Source organism: Podarcis cretensis (genome assembly GCF_951804945.1).
Source record: "Podarcis cretensis genome assembly, chromosome: 3".
Lineage (NCBI taxonomy): Eukaryota > Metazoa > Chordata > Lepidosauria > Squamata > Lacertidae > Podarcis > Podarcis cretensis.
The window spans coordinates 125978321-125998200 of NC_137172.1; the positions used below are offsets into that span (position 1 = coordinate 125978321).

General features: G+C 43.6%; 1 protein-coding gene across 1 annotated transcript in view; it reads right to left on the bottom strand.

Moving 5' to 3' along the window:
• Positions 1-19880, bottom strand: part of COL4A2 (collagen type IV alpha 2 chain) — a 213213-nt gene that overhangs the window by 103471 nt on the left and 89862 nt on the right. Inside the window, exons 12-16 of the mRNA XM_079971032.1 lie at positions 13517-13558; positions 9822-9908; positions 7445-7489; positions 1459-1521; positions 392-436 (exon numbers count right to left, since the gene is read on the bottom strand). Of these exons, the coding sequence (XP_079827158.1) occupies positions 392-436; positions 1459-1521; positions 7445-7489; positions 9822-9908; positions 13517-13558 (282 nt within the window). The remainder of the gene's footprint in view (positions 1-391; positions 437-1458; positions 1522-7444; positions 7490-9821; positions 9909-13516; positions 13559-19880) is intronic.

A 19880-nucleotide genomic window follows, 5' to 3' on the forward strand; every position in this document is an offset into this window, starting at 1 on the left:
CCCATTTGTTAGTTGCCGCTGTCACCTTTTTAAGATAAACTTTCTGGATATTGCACAAGTATGCACTGCAGCAGAGGAAGAGGTGGGAACTAAGACCATTTTGTTGGCTCTGCTAAAGGAGCAGCTCCACAGGGCGCTTGAACTGTTTTCATCCAATCTGTGTGGGATAACCACACAGCCTCATATAACCAACATGCAAAAGTCTAATGAATGCATGAAGAGGTTAATACCATACAGTAAGCTGTCCTGCCAGGCTTAGCTAAGTCCACTTCCCCTCACCTTGGGAGGGCACAAATGGAGAGGGGAAGGAGATGGAATGGGAATTTCCCCTCCAGCTAGTTCCTTATTTCAAGATCCAAGCCACAATCTGATTTCAGGGCTACAAACTTACCACATCCCCTTCTGTTCCAGTGAGACCGTTGATTCCCGGCAAACCCTATGAAATCATGGTTGGTTATTTGTTTGTTTGTTTGTTTGTTTGTTTTCCTGTCCTTCCTCCCACAGGAGCCCAGGGTAGTAAAGGTAAAGGGACCCCTGACCATTAGGTCCAGTCGTGGCCGACTCTGGAGTTGCAGCTCTCATCTTGCTTTATTGGCCGAGGGAGCCGGCATACGGCTTCTGGGTCATATGGCCAGCATGACTAAGCCGCTTCTGGCGAACCAGAGCAGCACACGGAAATGTCGTTTACCTTCCCGCCGGATCGGTACCTATTTATCTACTTGCACTTTGAGGTGCTTTCGAACTGCTAGGTTGGCAGGAGCTGGGACTGAGCAATGGGAGCTCACCCCGTCGCGGGGATTCAAACCGCCAACCTTCTGATTGGCAAGTCCTAGGCTCTGTGGTTTAACCCACAGCGCCACCCGCATCCCCAGGGTAGTAATTATCAAAATGTTAAAGCAGAACAATCTAAAACAAAATCATATAAAACCATTTAAAAATAAGTTAGAACTAAAAAACATATACAAACAAATACATGTCCTCATAGTTACTAATTTCACATTTGTTGTGTAATTATCAGTCATCAAATGCCCTGGTGAACAGGAATGTTTTTTCTATTTCCCCTTGTAGAGTTAGAAAGAACCACAAGAGCCATCTAGTCCAACCCTCTGCAATCCAGGGTACTAACGGGGGGCTTTAACAACAACAACAACAACAACAACAACAACAACAACAACAACAATTAATTTCTACCCCATTATTTGAACTCGCAAGCCTTAGACTTAGGGTCTCACGCTATCCCAGCATGGGGGGAATTCGTTTCTGATGCCAAATATGGTAAAAACCTAGAACCAACAGTATGACCCAAAATAAAATTTGACCGGATGCTTTTTCTAAATCCACACCACCCAAAATGTAACATTTAATTGTGACAGTCTCTGATGGTCTGGTAGAATGACAGGGAAAATATCATATTGAGAATGGCAAACAATTTGCTCCTTATTTTGACCAGATACTTACTCTTTGTCCTGTAAAGCCTGTTATTCCTTCCTCTCCCTTTTCTGCTGAAAGTGCATGATGACCCTAACAAAGAAAGAAAGAACTATTTGCTCTGATTTAACATCACAATTAGATTTAGCACGATAATCAAATTGTACCCATTGCTCCTTCTGGCAACTCCTGCAGCCAAACATATAGCTCTGCTTTCCTTTGGACCCCATTGGTGAGGCTGAGAGATGGGTCCTGTTGTCTGGGCCGCCCAGGACCTCCAGACACACAGGCCAGGCTTGTACTACGAATGCAGTGGTTTGACTTCATACTCCATTGTCTCTCAAGACAGATGAATGCCAACAATCAAATTGCATGGAGAGGATCTTGACAATAGCAGAGAGAGCATTTCCATGAACAAGTATGGGCCAAACATACTCTCTAAAGCGTATGTTTGTCCTGTTCACATTTAAAGCACAGGCCTCCCTTTTACAACAAAAAAGAGTGTGAGAGGGAAGCCTCCCCAGTGAGCTTTGCTGTCTGCTGCTGCTTTAAAGCAGTTTTCTCCAGTCCTGCTTATATTACAACTGAGCCATGCAGGAAGAACTTTGCATAGAGATAGGAAGTTGTGATGGGTGATAAAGCGCCTCAAAATTCCAGCAGAGGGCAAGAGCCTCTCTCGGATTGGCTGCCAGAGGGGAGGGGCGGAGCAGCAGTTTCTGAGGAAGAAGTTGGACAGGGCTTGGTTGGGATGGGAGAAAGGGATGAGGAGAGGATTTGACTGAGGGAGAACTGGCTCTGATCCAAGCGGCACATCCGCTCGGAGGAGACTCTCTCTAGCCAGAGGAAGGAGCCTTGCAGCTTGGCTAGGAAGAGCGGGTGGAGGGTCTGGGGAAAGTCTTCTGACAGGAACTAACTGGAGGGCTGAGGCTGAGCCAGGAGAGGGAGAAGAAGATGGGGGAAGACAGACGAAAGCGGGGTCTCCTTCCAGGCGGGAGGGGAGAGATCTTCTAGGCCAGAGCTTTCCAGACTTTTCATCTTGATGACCCACTTGTCAGAGATGCCTCGTTTTGGGACACACTACTTCCAATTTACTAGCAAACGGGAGGCTAAACAAAGCCCTTTCTAGCCCCGGAAGGAGCGCAGGGAGCAAAGAAGACCCCTAAGCCAGTAACAAGGGGGAGGGGACCCCCTGGGTCTGTTGTACTGTTTGAAAAGACCTCAGTAGTGGGATGGCTAAGAGAGGGGAACTGAGGGAAAGTGCTCCTTTGCTCAGGAACCAAATTAATAAACTGTGTTAAAAGGAATGATCTTAAGCATCTTCCTGAACTAAGCATAAGGACCTAAAAAGCAGTAACAGAAACTGAAGTGTAACAACAGATTATGAGTAAAGGGAATTTAAGAGTAGCTGTGCCTGTACTGTTGTGTTTAAGCCTGTGACATCTTTATACTTAGTTTAAGTAATAAATTAATTTCTACCTGAAAGAACACGTCTCCTGACTCAAATTTGTTTCACAAACTTTTTGTAAATAAAACTTTTCTTGTTTAATCAACTCCTGCCTAAGACTTGAAATTACTAGGTTTTCCCTCACACAAGACCTGTGGTAAATTGTAGACTTTCATTTAATTGGCATACTGTGAGATGGGTCTGCTATATTTAATTGGGTGCAGTTAGAGGGGTGAATCTGCTACATATTAATTGGGAGTTAGTGGTGGGATCCGCTACAGAAGTGCATCAAGATAGTGAGGATCCTACATGCTTTCCCTTTCCCTTTATGAAATAGATCCTCCTCTACTTTAATAATTTTTAACAGTGAAATAGCTCCATAAACAATGGAGGAAACAGCAATTAAAATCTCCTCATGTAGGAACAGAAACTAATGCTGTGGCAAACAAAATGAACTAATGAAGGGGCAACTTTTTGTTGTTTAGTCGTTTAGTCGTGTCTGACTCTTCGTGACCCCATGGACCAGAGAACGCCAGGCACTCCTGTCCTCCACTGCCCCCCGCAGCTTGGTCAGACTCATGCTGGTAACCTCGAAAACACTATCCAACCATCTCGTCCTCTGTCGCCCCCTTCTCCTTGTGCCCTCCATCTTTCCCAACATCAGGGTCTTCTCCAGGGAGTCTTCTCTTCTCATGAGGTGGCCAAAGTACTGGAGCCTCAGCTTCACAATCTGTCCTTCCAGTGAGCACTCAGGGCTGATTTCCTTCAGAATGGAGAGGTTTGATCTTCTTGCAGTCCATGGGACTCTCAAGAGTCTCCTCCAGCACCAGAATTCAAAAGCATCAATTCTTCGGCGATCAGCCTTCTTTATGGTCCAGCTCTCACTTCCATACATCACTACTGGGAAAACCATAGCTTTAACTATACGGACCTTTGTTGGCAAGGTGATGTCTCTACTTCTCAAGATGCTGTCTAGGCCTGTCATTGCCCTTCTCCCAAGAAGCAGGCGTCTTTTAATTTCGTGGCTGCTGTCACCATCTGCAGTGATCATGGAGCCCAAGAAAGTAAAATCTCTCACTGCCTCCATTTCTTCCCCTTCTATTTGCCAGGAGGTGATGGGACCAGTAGCCATGATCTTCGTTTTTTTGATGTTGAGCTTCAGACCATATTTTGCACTCTCCTCTTTCACCCTCAATAAAAGGTTCTTTAATTCCTCCTCACTTTCTGCCATCAAGGTTGTGTCATCTGCATATCTGAGGTTGTTGATATTTCTTCCGGCAATCTTAATTCCGGCTAGGGATTCATCCAGCCCAGCCTTTCGCATGATGAATTCTGCATATAAGTTAAATATGCAGGGAGACAAAATGCAGCCTTGTCGTACTCCTTTCCCAATTTTGAACCAGTCAGTTGTTCCATATCCAGTTCTAACTGTAGCTTCTTGTCCCACATAGAGATTTCTCAGGAGACAGATGAGGTGATCAGGCACTCCCATTTCTTTAAGAACTTGCCATAGTTTGCCATGGTCGACACAGTCAAAGGCTTTTGCATAGTCAATGAAGCAGAAGTAAATGTCTTTCTGGAACTCTCTAGCTTTCTCCATAATCCAGCGCATGTTTGCAATTTGGTCTCTGGTTCCTCTGCCTCTTCTAAATCCAGCTTGCACTTCTGGGAATTCTCGGTCCACATACTGCTTAAGCCTTCCTTGTAGAATTTTAAGCATAACCTTGCTAGCGTGAGAAATTAGTGCAATTGTGCGATAGTTGGAGCATTCTTTGGCACTGCCCTTCTTTGGGATTGGGATGTAGACTGATCTTCTCCAATCTTCTGGCCACTGCTGAGTTTTCCAAACTTGCTGGCATATTGAGTGTAGCACCTTAACAGCATCATCTTTTAAAATTTTAAATAGTTCAGCTGGAATACCATCACTTCCACTGGCCTTGTTATTTGCAGTGCTTTCTAAGGCCCATTTGACTTCACTCTTCAGGATGTCTGGCTCAAGGTCAGCAACCACACTACCTGGGGTATATGAGACATCCGTTTCTTTCTGGTATAATTCCTCTGTGTATTCTTGCCACCTCTTCTTGATGTCTTCTGCTTCTGTTAGGTCCTTTCCACTTTTGTCCTTTATTATGGAAATCTTTGTACGAAATGTTCCTTTCATATCTCCAATTTTCTTGAACAGATCTCTGGTTCTTCCCATTCTATTGCTTTCCTCTATTTCTTTGCATTGCTTGTTTAAGAAGGTCTTCTTGTCTCTCCTTGCTATTCTTTGGAAATCTGCATTCAATTTCCTGTATGTTTCACGATCTCCCTTGCATTTTGCTTGCCTTCTCTCCCCCGCTATTTGTAAGGCCTCATTGGACAGCCACTTTGCTTTCTTGCATTTCCTTTTCATTGGGATGGTTTTCGTTGCTGCCTCCTGTATAATGTTACGAGCCTCCATCCATAGTTCTTCAGGCACTCTGTCCACCAAATCTAAATCCTTAAACCTGTTCCTCACTTCCACTGTGTATTCATAAGGGATTTGACTTAGATTGTATCTTACCGGCCCAGTGGTTTTTCCTACTTTCTTCAGTTTAAGCTTGAATTTTGCTATAAGAAGCTGATGATCTGAGCCACAGTCAGCTCCAGGTCTTGTTTTTGCTGACTGTATAGAGCTTCTCCATCTTTGGCTGCAGAGAATATAATCAATCTGATTTCGATGCTGCCCATCTGGTGATGTCCATGTGTAGAGTCGTCTCTTGTGTTGTTGGAAAAGCGTGTTTGTGATGACCAGCTTGTTCTCTTGACAGAACTCTATTAGCCTTTGCCCTGCTTCGTTTTGATCTCCAAGGCCAAACTTGCCAGTTGTTCCTTTTATCTCTTGACTCCCTACTTTAGCATTCCAATCCCCTATAATGAGAAGAACATCCTTCTTTGGTGTCACTTCTATAAGGTGTTGTAAGTCTTCATAGAATTGGTCAATTTCAGTTTCTTCAGCACCAGTAGTTGGTGCATAAACTTGGATTACTGTGATGTTAAAAGGTCTGCCTTGGATTCGTATCGAGATCATTCTATCATTTTTGAGATTGCATCCCAGTACAGCTTTTGCCACTCTTTTGTTGAAGGGGCAACTAAGAGGCTATTAATCACAAACCACCAATGTATATCCAACAAGTAATAAAATTAGTTGAATGAAAGAACAGAACATATTTAATAACAGACACCAGAGCCCTTAAAAGTCTCAATCATGTTTTGCCTGGTGCTGTAATTGCATTTTATTATAAAAATGGCTGCAACTCAGGTCTGAACATGCATGGGAGAACAATGAAGGCAATACTGGACTGCAACAGGTTGACAATTTCATTGTAAGAGAAAGGTGGATCAGGTGGAGGCCTCATCCATTCCCGCCTGAACTTTTTATGTCCTACAAAGACCCCACTGATTTTGGAGGTGTCAGCAAAAGGTTAAAACCAACATCATTTCAGTAACCGCAGTGGAGGAATGCACAGAGCCCACTTTGCTAATCTGGGTGCCATCTGCCCTCTCCTAATCACATAAATCCTTTGATAAAACTCAGAGCTGGCCCAAGATGCTCTGGCACTTGAGGGAAACCACAATATGGTGCTGCCACCCCCACCAGCAAAAAAGGGGTGAGTTAAGATCCACATCAGGAACAAGTGGGCAATAAAGATCTACATCAGAAACAAGAGGGGAATAAAATCAACCTTATTCGACAGCTGAAGTGGGAATCAAAGGTGATTGTTTTGGGGGGGAGACGAGGCCCCCTCTTAATCACACTGGATGTATGCAGACCCCAGGAGACCCCAGAGGGCAGCCCCTCCTATTCACCATGAGGCCACTGTAGAGGTGGCGGGGGGGGGGGGGCACTGAGGCAGTGGCAGATCCAGCCTCCAAGGATTGCACCACAGTCATTGCTACTACTGTGGCAGCTGCAGCGGATGATGCCCCTGTGGATCCAGCAGCCTCACCTTTCCTTATGGGTGGACTGGCTCTGTCCCAGATCAGCTGATCTGCATAAATCAGCAGATGAGGGGGGCTGTGTGCATGTGACAGTGTGCCTGAGTTTACTTACCTGAGAGGATGAGGGGGCCACCTCCTATTGGGATACATTATACAAAGGAAAGGGAAAGCTGAGTGTAGTCGGACATGTACTCTGACTTTAAGAAATGTGATTGCAGGGAGAAGGCAGGCAGGCAGGCAGGCCAGAACTCAGAAGGGGCTCAGGCTTGCAAGAGAGGTTAAAAATAATTTCTAAAGGTTTATTCGGCTATATTCAAAGCGGGAGGAAGAACAAAGAAGTAATAGTTCCTCCGTGTGGAGAAGATGGAGAAATGCTACTGGGTGGCAGAGAGAAGCCAGAACTGCTTGGCACCGACTTTGTTCCCGTCTTCTCCCAAAATGAAAACAGTGTACAACCTGGTGATCATAACCAATCCATTTCAAAAGGGAGAAACAAAATGGATGAATCAAAGTAGGGCGTATGGTGCCTTGGCTCTTTCCCATTGACATACTACTGATTATATTGAACACAGGAGTATAATTGTGCTGCATTTCTTTCTGTGTACTTACCGGAATTCCAGCTTCTCCCCTAATTCCTTTTATTCCTTTCTCACCCTAACAATATATAAAAAAGAACAGTTAATGCTTGAGCAAGACATTTGTATTATTCAAAAATCAAATTTAGAGTTCTGTCCTAGGCTAAATTTACACATACACTGACAGTGTGTTCCCAGTGCTGGTATAATGTCAGTATGCAATGCCACCAGCAGAGGAGTCAAAATGGATCAGTACTAGGAACAGACAGTACCCAGTTTGAATCCTTGCATGCAGAGCCAAACACTGGCATTACATTACATGAGGAGAGAAGGTATTATAAAATAAAAGAATCTCGCTGAACCTAATGGAAAGCAAAACATTGCCTCTGTGTCTTCCTACTCCACCCACGGTGCAACAAAGGAGCATAGGACTCAAATGAATTCTGTACCCAAACACACCCACAACTGCATGTAAATCCTGGTCAAAATTCATCACTCAGATGCGAAGGCACAAAACTCTCTCTCTGGCTGCATGTCATGCAGATTTAGAGCAGACATGTGGAATCTGCTTTGTTTTTTACCAGAACCCTGAGATCTACCAGGAATCAGAGCCAGGAATTCTGAGTCCACTAATTTGCTGAGTTTAAGAACTGAATGTTACTTACAGTCCTTCCAGAAAAGAAATCCATCCCTTGTTATCACCTCACACCCCAGCCAGCTTTTTTTCATTTCCGCAGTATAACATGGGGAGGTGAAGAATCATTGTGTTGTTGACTGATAAAAAACCTTTATTGTCTACTTTGAATTGCTTGGAGATGTACTGTCAGATCCTAATCCAGTGGTGGCGAACCTATGGCATGTGTGCCAGAGAGGGCACTCAGAGCCCTCTCTGTGGGCATGCGCACTGTTGTCCCAGCAGGTCCGTAGCTTTCGTGCGGGGGGGGGGGGGAGAGGAGGGCTCGTGTGCGCTGTCCAAAGCCTGCAGCACCAGGGCCTGGCGAGCATCAAGGGGCTGAGCGGGCATTGACTTTTAATGCGCCAGGGCCTCCCACGAGTCTGTTTTTCCTACTCGGGAGTAAGCCTCCTTAAGTTCAGCAGGACTTAACTCCCAGGTCAGTAAGCGTATAAAGATGGCAACCTAAGAAGGGGCTGCTGAGTTTACATGTTCACTGGGCTTTCCCGCAGAAGCCAACAGAGAAATTCATTCCGTGGAGGCTGTGATCAAACGGCAGCCGAAGAAATAGCAAAATATAATAATAATAATATATTTATGCCCTGCCCATCTGGTTGGGTTTATTTATTTATTTATTTGTATGTGCACACGCAGACAATCATCATTATCTCATATTAAAAATTGGGAGAGGGTGGCTCTTAGTGCAGTCTTCCAGTGTACACTAGTGGCCAAAATTGTGGAACCTCTTGGAAAAAATGTTTGATGGCTCATAACACCATTTTGATTTGGAGAAATACCAGTGCTTTTTTCTGTAGGGATGCAGAGGGAAGCATACCCCTAAACATTTTGTGAATTTAAAGGGAGAAGAAATTCACTCTATTTATTTCCCCCGATTTGAGCTGTATTTCCCCCCCGGTGGTGATTTTCTTGAGTTAAAATGAGAGTACCCCTAAACATTCTTTTTAGAAAAAAAGCACTGAGTTATACCATAAAATTATATATCAACGGAAATATAATTTAATGAAGAACGCAATGCAATAACTTTTATGGATTATTTATTACAACAGCAGTCATAAAGAAGAAACGTGAAATATACAGAAAAAACTGCCGTGTTGGCAACTGATAAATAAGTGGGTTTTGGGTTGCAGTTTGGGCACTCGGTCTCCTATATTTTGCCCATCCCTGACTTAGGACATGTAAGAAGAAACTTTGTTGCTGAGAACCATGGAAAAAGATCCTATGCATAGTTAAAGGACAAAGCACCCACACAGCTAAAGCAAGGAAAGGGGGAGTCCATGATTCAGTCTGGTTGCAGGGTTGTTTCTTTGTTTTTTGTTTAAAGCCCTATAAGGTCAAAACACAGATCTTTGGTCAGTCATTTCTTGACATGTATTTTAACTAGCAAAATTTCTGGAGCAAAACCTTGTACCAACATTGGAGAGATCTTGGCTGTACAAGATACAGAATATTTCTGGAATGATTCTGTGATTATTTAATCACAATAGAAAATACAAAGATATTAAATTCTTAAGATTACGGTTTCATTTAAAAATATGTTTTGGAAGGAAATCTAGCCAGATTATTCTTTTATTTCATTTACAGCATATGAGATATGGCCACAGGATAATATTCACCTGCTATTTTGATGAATAAGAGCACTCAGGAAACATGCTTTGCTAGTTTCTGTACTCTATGAAATGAATAACTGGGAGTAATTTTCCGTAATATTTCTTATTACCTTATATTCACTTGAAATTACATCTGTTGAAGTGACAAACTCTACTGTTGATGGACACCCAGGTAGACCAGGGGGCCCAATATCACCCTGCAGGAAAGCCACAATAATATAGTCAACAACAAGTAAAATAAAGGTTTAAAAGTGGTAGTGCATTTTTTGAACTACACCATAATAATAATAATAATAATAATAATAATAATAATAATATTATTTATATCCCGCCCTCCCCAGCTGAAGCCGGGCTCAGAGCGGCTAACAACAGTAAAAATAACACAGTTTATGAATGAACACCATAAAGAGAACAGTCATATGTTATACTGATTTCAAATCTGAAAAGCTGGAGGATCTGCTGCTATAAATATACCAAAGTGCTAAGGACAACAAATGAATTCTGGCCTCCTCATCTCAGGAAGGATTCCATGTGAGAAAACTTGAATTGTGTTATAACTCTTCAAGTACTATAAATGTTACTTTTGTTTGCTTGTTTCCTGGGGTTTCACTTTGGGTGTGGCTTCGCTTTTAAATCATCATACAATTTCCTGCTAAAGAAGATCCTTTGAGGTCTAACATATTTCTCCTTTTGATATTGTATTTTATATATATGCACTGCCCTATTATTTTAGGTTCTCCAATGTTCTTTATTGTAGATTGATATTTTGGTTGATGGTGTAGATAAATTTAGCTTAATATATTACATGCTGTTTCTATATTTGTTTGTTTATGCTACAACTCCTATCACCCCTGACCATTGCCATTGCAGACTGTGAGTGACTGCAGTTCAGAATCCAAAAGCCCCTGTATCTCTTCCCTATGAGCAAGTTAAATGATTTTAGAAAACATAACTATGAGGACATCATGAATAATTATAGAATTATGCATGGTGTGGACAGAGATTTTTCTCCATGTCTCACAGGACTAGAATCATAGAATCATAGAATCATAGAGTTGGAAGAGACCACAAGGGCCATTGAGTCCAACCCCCTGCCAAGCAGGAAACACCATCAGAGCACTCCTGACATATGGTTGTCAAGCCTCTGCTTAAAGACCTCCAAAGAAGGAGACTCCACCACACTCCTTGGCAGCAAATTCCACTGTCAAACAGCTCTTACTGTCAGGAAGTTTCTTCCTAATGTTTAAGGATGCAGCCCAGAATTGATGCAGCCCAGAATTGCATTGGCTTTTTTAGCTGCCGCGTCACACTGTTGGCTCATGTCAAGTTTGTGGTCAACCAAGACTCCTAGATCCTTTTCACATGTACTGCTCTCAAGCCAGGTGTCACCCATCTTGTATTTGTGCCTCTCATTTTTTTTGCCCATGTGCAATACTTTACATTTCTCCCTGTTAAAATTCATCTTGTTTGTTTTGGCCCAGTTCTCTAATCTGTCAAGGTCGTTTTGAAGTGTGATCCTGTCCTCTGGGGTGTTAGCCACCCCTCCCAGTTTGGTGTCATCTGCAAATTTGATCAGGATGCCCTTGAGTCCATCATCCAAGTCGTTGATAAAGATGTTGAATAAGACCGGGCCCAAGACAGAACCCTGTGGCACCCCACTAGTCACTCTTCTCCAGGATGAAGAGGAACCATTGATGAGCACCCTTTGGGTTCGGTCAGTCAGCCAGTTACAAATCCACTGAGTGGTAGCATAGTCAAGACCGCATTTTACCAGCTTCTTTACAAGAATATCATGGGGCACCTTGTCAAATGCCTTGCTGAAATCAAGGTAGGCTACATCCACTGCGTTCCCTTCATCTACCAGGCTTGTAATTCTGTCAAAAAATGAGATCAGGTTCGTCTGACATGACTTATTTTTCAGAAATCCATGCTGATATAAAGGATTAAGTTATAAAGAACATGTGATAAATGGTTTTAAAAGGAAAGGAAACCAAAGGCATAATAGGTTGAAATGTATAATATTGAATAAGACTGGAAAGAGGGTAGGGAATTGCTGAATCTGATTGTGTAAAGGGGAACACAGAAAAGGGAGATGTGAGGAAGTCAGGAAAGAGGGTTATAAAGACAGTAAGCAAGAAATATTTTTTTCTCTGTTTTTTGTTTTTTTCTGATTATCTCTCCTTTTTTCATTTTTGAATTGTGCTGTTTTTGATTGTCTTTTCTTTTTGTTTTTTCTGATTGTGATATTTGTTTTATTATGCAAAACCTTAATAAATATTATATATATATATAAAAATAAAGTTCTTTAGATAGCCACCCTGGCTTCTTTAGGCACCTTCCATGTTTCCGTCTCATTGGTATTGCCTGAAGTTGTGCTTTTACTATCTCCCTCTTAACAAACTCCCAGCCATCATGAACTCCCTTTCCTTTTAGTATTACTGTCCATGGGATCTCAACCAGCACTTCCCTAAGTTTTATGAAGTCAGCTTTCTTAAAGTCAAGAAATTGAGTCCTAGTATGCTTGGCTGCTCCTTTCCGCTTCAGAAGAGCATGATCACTCGCGCCTAATGATCCTTCCACTTCTACCCCACTAACCAGGTCATCAACATTGGTTAGGACCAGATCTAAAATGGCTGTTCCTCTTGTTGCTTCTCCCACTTTCTGGACAATGAAGTTGTCTGCAAGGCCAGTGAGGAATCTGTTTGACCTTATGCTCTTGGCTGAGTTTGACATCCAACAAATATCCGGGTAATTGAAATCCCCCATTACTACTATCTCCCTTCCTTTTGCATGCTTGGCCATCTGTTCCAGGAAGGCATCATCTACTAGCTTGTTCTTACAAGCTCATCCTGTTAGTTTGAATGACAGTTCTTGTTGCTGGCATCCATCTGTCTCAAAAGACAATGGAGTGCACCTCCGGGGGTGAAGTCAAACCAATGGAGATTCAGAATGCCTGTTAGGGCTGCAGAGACCAATAATTCTAACTGCTGCCTCCCATATTCTTTTTGCTATGTTAGCAGCACTGAAATGACATCCCCAGGACACAAGCCTGGGCGGTGTGTCTGGAGGTTCTGGGCTGCCCAGATGACAAGACCCCCTTCTCAGCCTCCCAGATGGGGTCCACAGGAAAGCAGAGCAAGGCGTTTGGCACCAGATTGTCTGCAAGAGGTGCTGGAAAGAGGTGTACAAGGTGCCATCCAATCATCTTAGGGACCCCGTTCCGGATCTGTATAGTGTTTACTCCTTAGCCTTTTCTTTTCCTGAAGATATCCCGCAAAGCAGCAGATAAAATCACAGAATCATAGAATTGGAAGGGAGCCTGAAGATCTCATCCAACCCCCTGCAAGCTATCCCTAAGGGGACTGAACTGGCAACCTTGGCGATTTCAGCACCATGCTCTAACCAACTGAGTATATTCAGGAATAATGAGAGAAAGTCTTCTCTTTAAAATTTTACACTAATTGGTAGAATTCCCTACTGCAAAATATCATGATGGGCTGTCACTTGGATGGTTTTAAAGAAAGACTAGACAAATTATTATAGAATACATCTTTTGAAGCTAAATAGAAATTCCATGTTCAGAAACATCATATATACATACATGATAACCAGCTACTGAAGACAAACAGGCAAGGGCCATCAATTTCATGCTTCCTGTATGTTTTTTCAGAGGCCACTGGGCAAGCACCACAAATTCTCTAACTGCTAACAGCTGTGCTTCTGGCACAAGTCAAAGAATTATCACTCAAAACTGTATTCATCATATTCTGATAGAAATGCAAACTAATTAGAATATTCCATTTACCTTGTCACCCTTTTCTCCATAAAAGCCAAGGCCTCTGTTGCCCTGAAATGACAAGTAATGATTATTAAACGGGTGTTTTTCCGGCATATGAAGTATGTGATGGGATGATGAGCTGCTTGTGCGTAAAGCTTAGTCCCTCAGAGTTTGCTCAACTTAGCAAGGCTCTGTTTTTTTAGCGGAGCCCTTAAGCATGGCTCCCTCAGTCGCTGGCAGAATCCGACAGTGGGCGTTTACGGAATCTACTCCAGCATAAAAGCTCATTGACGGAAACGCGTCGTCTAGATTCTCGGCGCGACAGTTTCCGGCGAGGAGTGGGTGTACCTATGGGAGGACCTGAGACTTCTCCGCTGTTATCGCTGGAAGACTCCCTGAGCCATTCCTTCGTCTCTCTCTCTCCCTGATTTCCCACTCTCCCCCTGCTGCTGCCTTCCGCCGCTGCTGAGTCTCTCCTGACTTCTGAGAGCCCCTCCACCTCCTGTCTTTCCGATGGCAGTTCCCTGACAAAGTACTTGCCCAAATGGTGATCTGGAAATCGTTTTTCTCTCTGTTTAACTGTTTTACCAACGATTAAAATAATTCTATGACATTTAGGCTATAAACTCTCAGTTGCGACTGGCATTTTCTATAGTATCTCTTAAATCTATTCTGATTAAGAAGTAGAATAGTCAATACATGCTTAATAATAATAGTAATAATAATAATTTATTATTTATACCCCACCCATCTGGCTGGGTTTCCTCAGCAACTCTGGGCAGCTTCCAACAAAGATTAAAAATACATTAAAACATCAGTCATAAAAAACTTCCCTAAACAGGGCTGCCTTCAGATGTCTTCTAAACGTCAGATAGTTGTTTATGTCTTTGACATCTGATGGGAGAGCGTTCCACAGGGAGGGCGCCCTCTGCCTGGTTCCCTGTAACTTTGCTTCTCTCAGTGAGAAGACCAGAAAACCCTCATAGCTGGACCTCAGTGCCCAGGCAAAACGATGGGGGTGGAGATGCTCCTTCAGATATACTGGGCCAAGGCCATTTAGGGCTTTAAAGGTCAGCACCAACACTTTAAATTGTGCTCAGAAACTTACTGGGAGCCAATGTAGGTCTTACAGGACCTCACCCACTCACCAGTCTAGCTGCCACATTCTGGATTAGTTGTAGTTTCCGGATCACCTTCAAAAGTAGCCCCCCATACAGCACATTGCAGTTGTCCAAGCAGGAGATAACTACAGCATGCACCATTCTGGGGAGGCTGTGGTAAGGGAGGGTCTCAGCGTGCGTACCAGATGCCTGGCTACCCAAAACCTCAGTCATGGGGGCAAATAATTATTTCTATACAACAACATTACTGTTGGAACTGATTTTCTTAGTTTTGGAACAGAAATTGCTTCAGTCGTTTTGTGTGATGACTTCTGTGGGGAGAGAAACAAGGGAAATGTATGCCTGTTATTTCTCCTTGACCTCTCAGCGGCTTTCAATACTATTAATAGAATCATAGAATCATAGAGTTGGAAGAGACCACAAGGGCCATCGAGTCCAACCCCCTGCCAAGCAGGAAACACCATCAGAGCACTCCTGACATATGGTTGTCAAGCCTCTGCTTAAAGACCTCCAAAGAAGGAGACTCCACCACACTCCTTGGCAGCAAATTCCACTGTCAAACAGCTCTTACTGTCAGGAAGTTTCTTCCTAATGTTTAGGTGGAATCTTCTTTCTTGTAGTTTGGAACCATTGCTCCGTGTCCGCTTCTCTGGAGCAGCAGAAAACAACCTTTCTCCCTCCTCTATGTGACATCCTTTTATATATTTGAACATGGCTATCATATCACCCCTTAACCTCCTCTTCTCTAGGCTAAACATGCCCAGCTCCCTTAGCCGTTCCTCATAAGGCATCGTTTCCAGGCCTTTGACCATTTTGGTTGCCCTCCTCTGGACACGTTCCAGTTTGTCAGTGTCCTTCTTGAACTGTGGTGCCCAGAACTGGACACAGTACTCCAGGTGAGGTCTGACCAGAGCAGAATACAGTGGCACTATTACTTCCCTTGATCTAGATGCAATACTCCTATTGATGCAGCCCAGAACTGCATTGGCTTTTTTAGCTGCCGCGTCACACTGTTGGCTCATGTCAAGTTTGTGGTCAACCAAGACTCCTAGATCCTTTTCACATGTACTGCTCTCAAGCCAGGTGTCACCCATCTTGTATTTGTGCCTCTCATTTTTTTTGCCCATGTGCAATACTTTACATTTCTCCCTGTTAAAATTCATCTTGTTTGTTTTGGCCCAGTTCTCTAATCTGTCAAGGTCGTTTTGAAGTGTGATCCTGTCCTCTGGGGTGTTAGCCACCCATCCCAGTTTGGTGTCATCTGCAAATTTGATCAGGATGCCCTTGAGTCCATCATCCAAGTCGCTGATAAAGATGTTGAATAAGACCGGGCCCAAGACAGAACCCTGTGGCACCCCACTAGTCACTCTTCTCCAAGATGAAGAGGTACCATTGATGAGCACCCTTTGGGTTCGGTCAGTCAGCCAGTTACAAATCCACTGAGTGGTAGCATAGTCATCCACTCAGTGGTAGCATAGTCATCCACTGCGTTCCCTTCATCTACCAGGCTTGTAATTCTGTCAAAAAACGAGATCAGGTTCGTCTGACATGACTTATTTTTCAGAAATCCATGCTGACTATTGGTGATCACAGCACTCCTTTCTAGGTGCTCACAGACTGTTTGCTTAATGATCTGCTCCAGAATCTTCCCTGGTATTGATGTCAGACTGACTGGGCGGTAATTATTTGGGTCCTCTCTTTTCCCCTTTTTGAAAATAGCGACAACATTTGCCCTCCTCCAGTCTGCCGGGACTTCGCCTGTTCTCCAGGAGTTCTCAAAGATGACTGCCAGTGGTTCTGAGATCACATCTGCCAGTTCTTTTAATACTCTGCCAGTTCTTTTAATACTCTTCCTTTTGCTACGAACATACCCATAAAAGCCTTTTTTTGTTGCTTTTAACCTCTCTAGCAAGCCTGAGTTCATTCTGTGCTTTAGCTTTTCTGACTTTGTGTCTACACGTGCTGGCTATTTGTTTGAATTCCTCTTTGGTGGTTTCCCCCCTTTTCCATTTTTTGTACACATCCTTTTTTAATCTTAACTCAGTTAAAAGTTCTTTAGATAGCCACCCTGGCTTCTTTAGGCACCTTCCATGTTTCCGTCTCATTGGTATTGCCTGAAGTTGTGCTTTTACTATCTCCCTCTTAACAAACTCCCAGCCATCATGAACTCCCTTTCCTTTTAGTATTACTGTCCATGGGATCTCAACCAGCACTTCCCTAAGTTTTATGAAGTCAGCTTTCTTAAAGTCAAGAAATTGAGTCCTAGTATGCTTGGCTGCTCCTTTCCGCTGTATAGTAAACTTCAGAAGAGCATGATCACTCGCACCTAATGATCCTTCCACTTCTACCCCACTAACCAGGTCATCAACATTGGTTAAGACCAGATCTAAAATGGCTGTTCCTCTTGCTGCTTCTCCCACTTTCTGAACAACGAAGTTGTCTGCAAGGCCAGTGAGGAATCTGTTTGACCTTATGCTCTTGGCTGAGTGTGACATCCAGCAAATATCCGGGTAATTGAAGTCCCCCATTACTACTATCTCCCTTCCTTTTGTATGCTTGGCCATCTGTTCCAGGAAGGCATCATCTATGTGCTCCGTTTGGCTTGGGGATCTATAGTAAACTCCCACAATGAGGTCACTGTTATTCTTCTCTCCCTTAATTTTGACCCAAATGCTCTCACTTTGGCTTTGAGGTTCTACATCTTGGATCTCTTCACAGGTATACACATCCCTGACATATAACGCCACTCCTCCTCCTTTCTTGTCTGGTCTGTTTCTCTGAAATAGATTGTATCCCTCCATTATTACATTCCAGTCGTGGGACTTATCCCACCAGGTTTCAGTGATGCCTATTATGTCATATTTAGTTTGCTGTACCAAGAGCTCAAGCTCATCTTGTTTATTTCCCATGCTTTGCGCATTAGTGTACAGACATTGAAGTCCATTAATCATTCCCCCGTGTCTCTTATTTAAGGATTTTTTCCTCCCACCACTAGGTCTGCGTGCTGTTTGCTCCATTTGGTCTATGACATTTGGATGATCATCTTCATCAATTGATAGACTCCTACCTTCAGGAGCACTGTCTCCCTCCCCCACATTAGTCAGTTTAAAGCCTTCCTGATGAGGTTTCTGAGATTTTTGGCAAAAACATTCCTCCCAACCGTTGTGAGGTGCAGCCCATCGCTTGCCAGAAGTCCATCTTCAAGAAACTGCAGTCCGTGATCTAAGAATCCAAACCGTTCCTGTTTACACCATTTGCGAAGCCAGCTGTTCACTTCCACTATTTTTCCCTCTCTCCCTGGGCCACGTCGTTCAACTGGGAGGATAGATGAGATGACAATTTGTGCATTTAATTGCTTCAGTTTCCTGCCCAGAGCCTCGTAGTCTCTTTTGATCTTCTGGAGGCTATTTCTTGCAGTGTCATTGGTTCCCACATGAACCAAGAGGAAGGGGTATTTGTCAGTGGGTTTTATGATTGCTTGCAGTCGTTCAGTTATTGACCATGGTATCCTCCTTCTGGAGTAGCTGTCCGAGTTGGGGTGGGTGGCACCACTTTGCAGTGTTTCCGGTCCTACTTGGTTGGACATTTCCAGAGGGTTAAGCCTGGGGAGTGTTCTTCAGCCCTGTGGAACCTTCAATGTGTGGTTCCTCAGGGTTTGATTTTATCCCTTATGCTCTGGCCAACATCCATCAGTATTCTTTCCCAAAGGCTACTTATCTTCCCCAGCCTCAGCTTTGTCCAATCAATTTCTATTTCTCATTTTATGCATGTCCACTCTTAGTTCTTCTATTGCTCATTCAGTAATTGCTGTATGACACTAACAATCAGAAGGTGTTTTTCAGTATTTTCACCATACTGAGTGCCCACTCTGAAATTCACACAGTCTTTGCTTATCAGGAAGTTACATTCCAAACATTTCACTTTCCCAGTGAGCAGCCATGTAGTTTCACATTACAAGCAGCACATTCATGAGTGAAGCAGAGGATTAAGAGCAGAATGAATTAAGATGAAAATTTCTAAGAGTTGGAGAATCTCTTAACTATTTACAAACTTTCTTCAGTACACGTATTTCAAACACGCCTTTTGTTTTGCTTTAATTTAAGCCCCTTGGTGGTGTCTCCTCTTAAGCCAGCCGTTGGATCAGATAGTATCAGTAGTAATTTATAGGAGTTTCAGATATCATTGTAGAGAGGCAGGTTGAGCTGATCTTTGCCCTAAGGACTGACCCCAAGGGTTATTAAGTTGTGTTTGGACAATATTGTGGTTCTTCTGCTCCCTGGTCACTCACCTGTCGAGGTTCCTTGAAGATTTTGCAGTCCCACACAGGGAAATAAGCCCTTCCAGAGCACTGGAAGTTAATTCATTTTATCTTTGTCCCTCAGAGATAATATGATAGGCAGTAAAGGTAAAGGAACCCCTGACCATTAGGTCCAGTCGTGGCCGACTCTGGAGTTGTGGCGCTCATCTCGCTTTATTGGCCGACAGCTTCCGGGTCATGTGGCCAGCATGATTAAGCCACTTCTGGTGAACCAGAGCAGCGCACGGAAATGCCGTTTACCTTCCCACCGGAGCGGTACCTATTTATCTACTTGCACTTTGACGTGCTTTTGAACTGTTAGGTTGGCAGGAGCAGGGACTGAGCAATGGGAGCTCACCCCATCGTGGGGATTTGAACCGCTGACCTTCTGATCAGCAAGCCCTAGGCTCTGTGGTTTAACCCACAGCGTCACCCGCGTCCCATGATAGGCAGTAGCTATAGTTAAAGGTAAAGGACCCCTGACAGTTAAGTCGCGAATTACTCTGGGGTTGCGGCGCTCATCTCGCTTCACTGGCCGAGGGAGCCGACATTTGTCCGCAGACAGTTTTTCCGCGTCGTGGCCAGCAGTAGCTACTGTTAATCACCACCTAATTTTCTCAATCGAAGAGCTATGATTCCTCCCTGGAAGTCCATCTTCAGAGAGAGAAAAGGAACAAGCAGGGCTGCCTTGTCCTTCTCTAGCCTAGTTAGACTAGAAACCTTTTCTATTCAAGTCATGCACATCCTACAATGAATAACTTTATTATTATTTTAGTTCATGGGGAGTCGTATCCAATGGAATGGGTGTTCACCATGTTCACACTAGACAAGAGCAAAGACTTATGAGAAGTAGGCTGGACTCCCTCAGTTTTTCCTCCTGTCTAGGCGCAGACAATACATTCCTCCCTGCTCTCCTGACTCAGCTAAGTTGTTACTAGTTTCTGAACTCCCCCTTTTCCCTTTAGATTTCCCA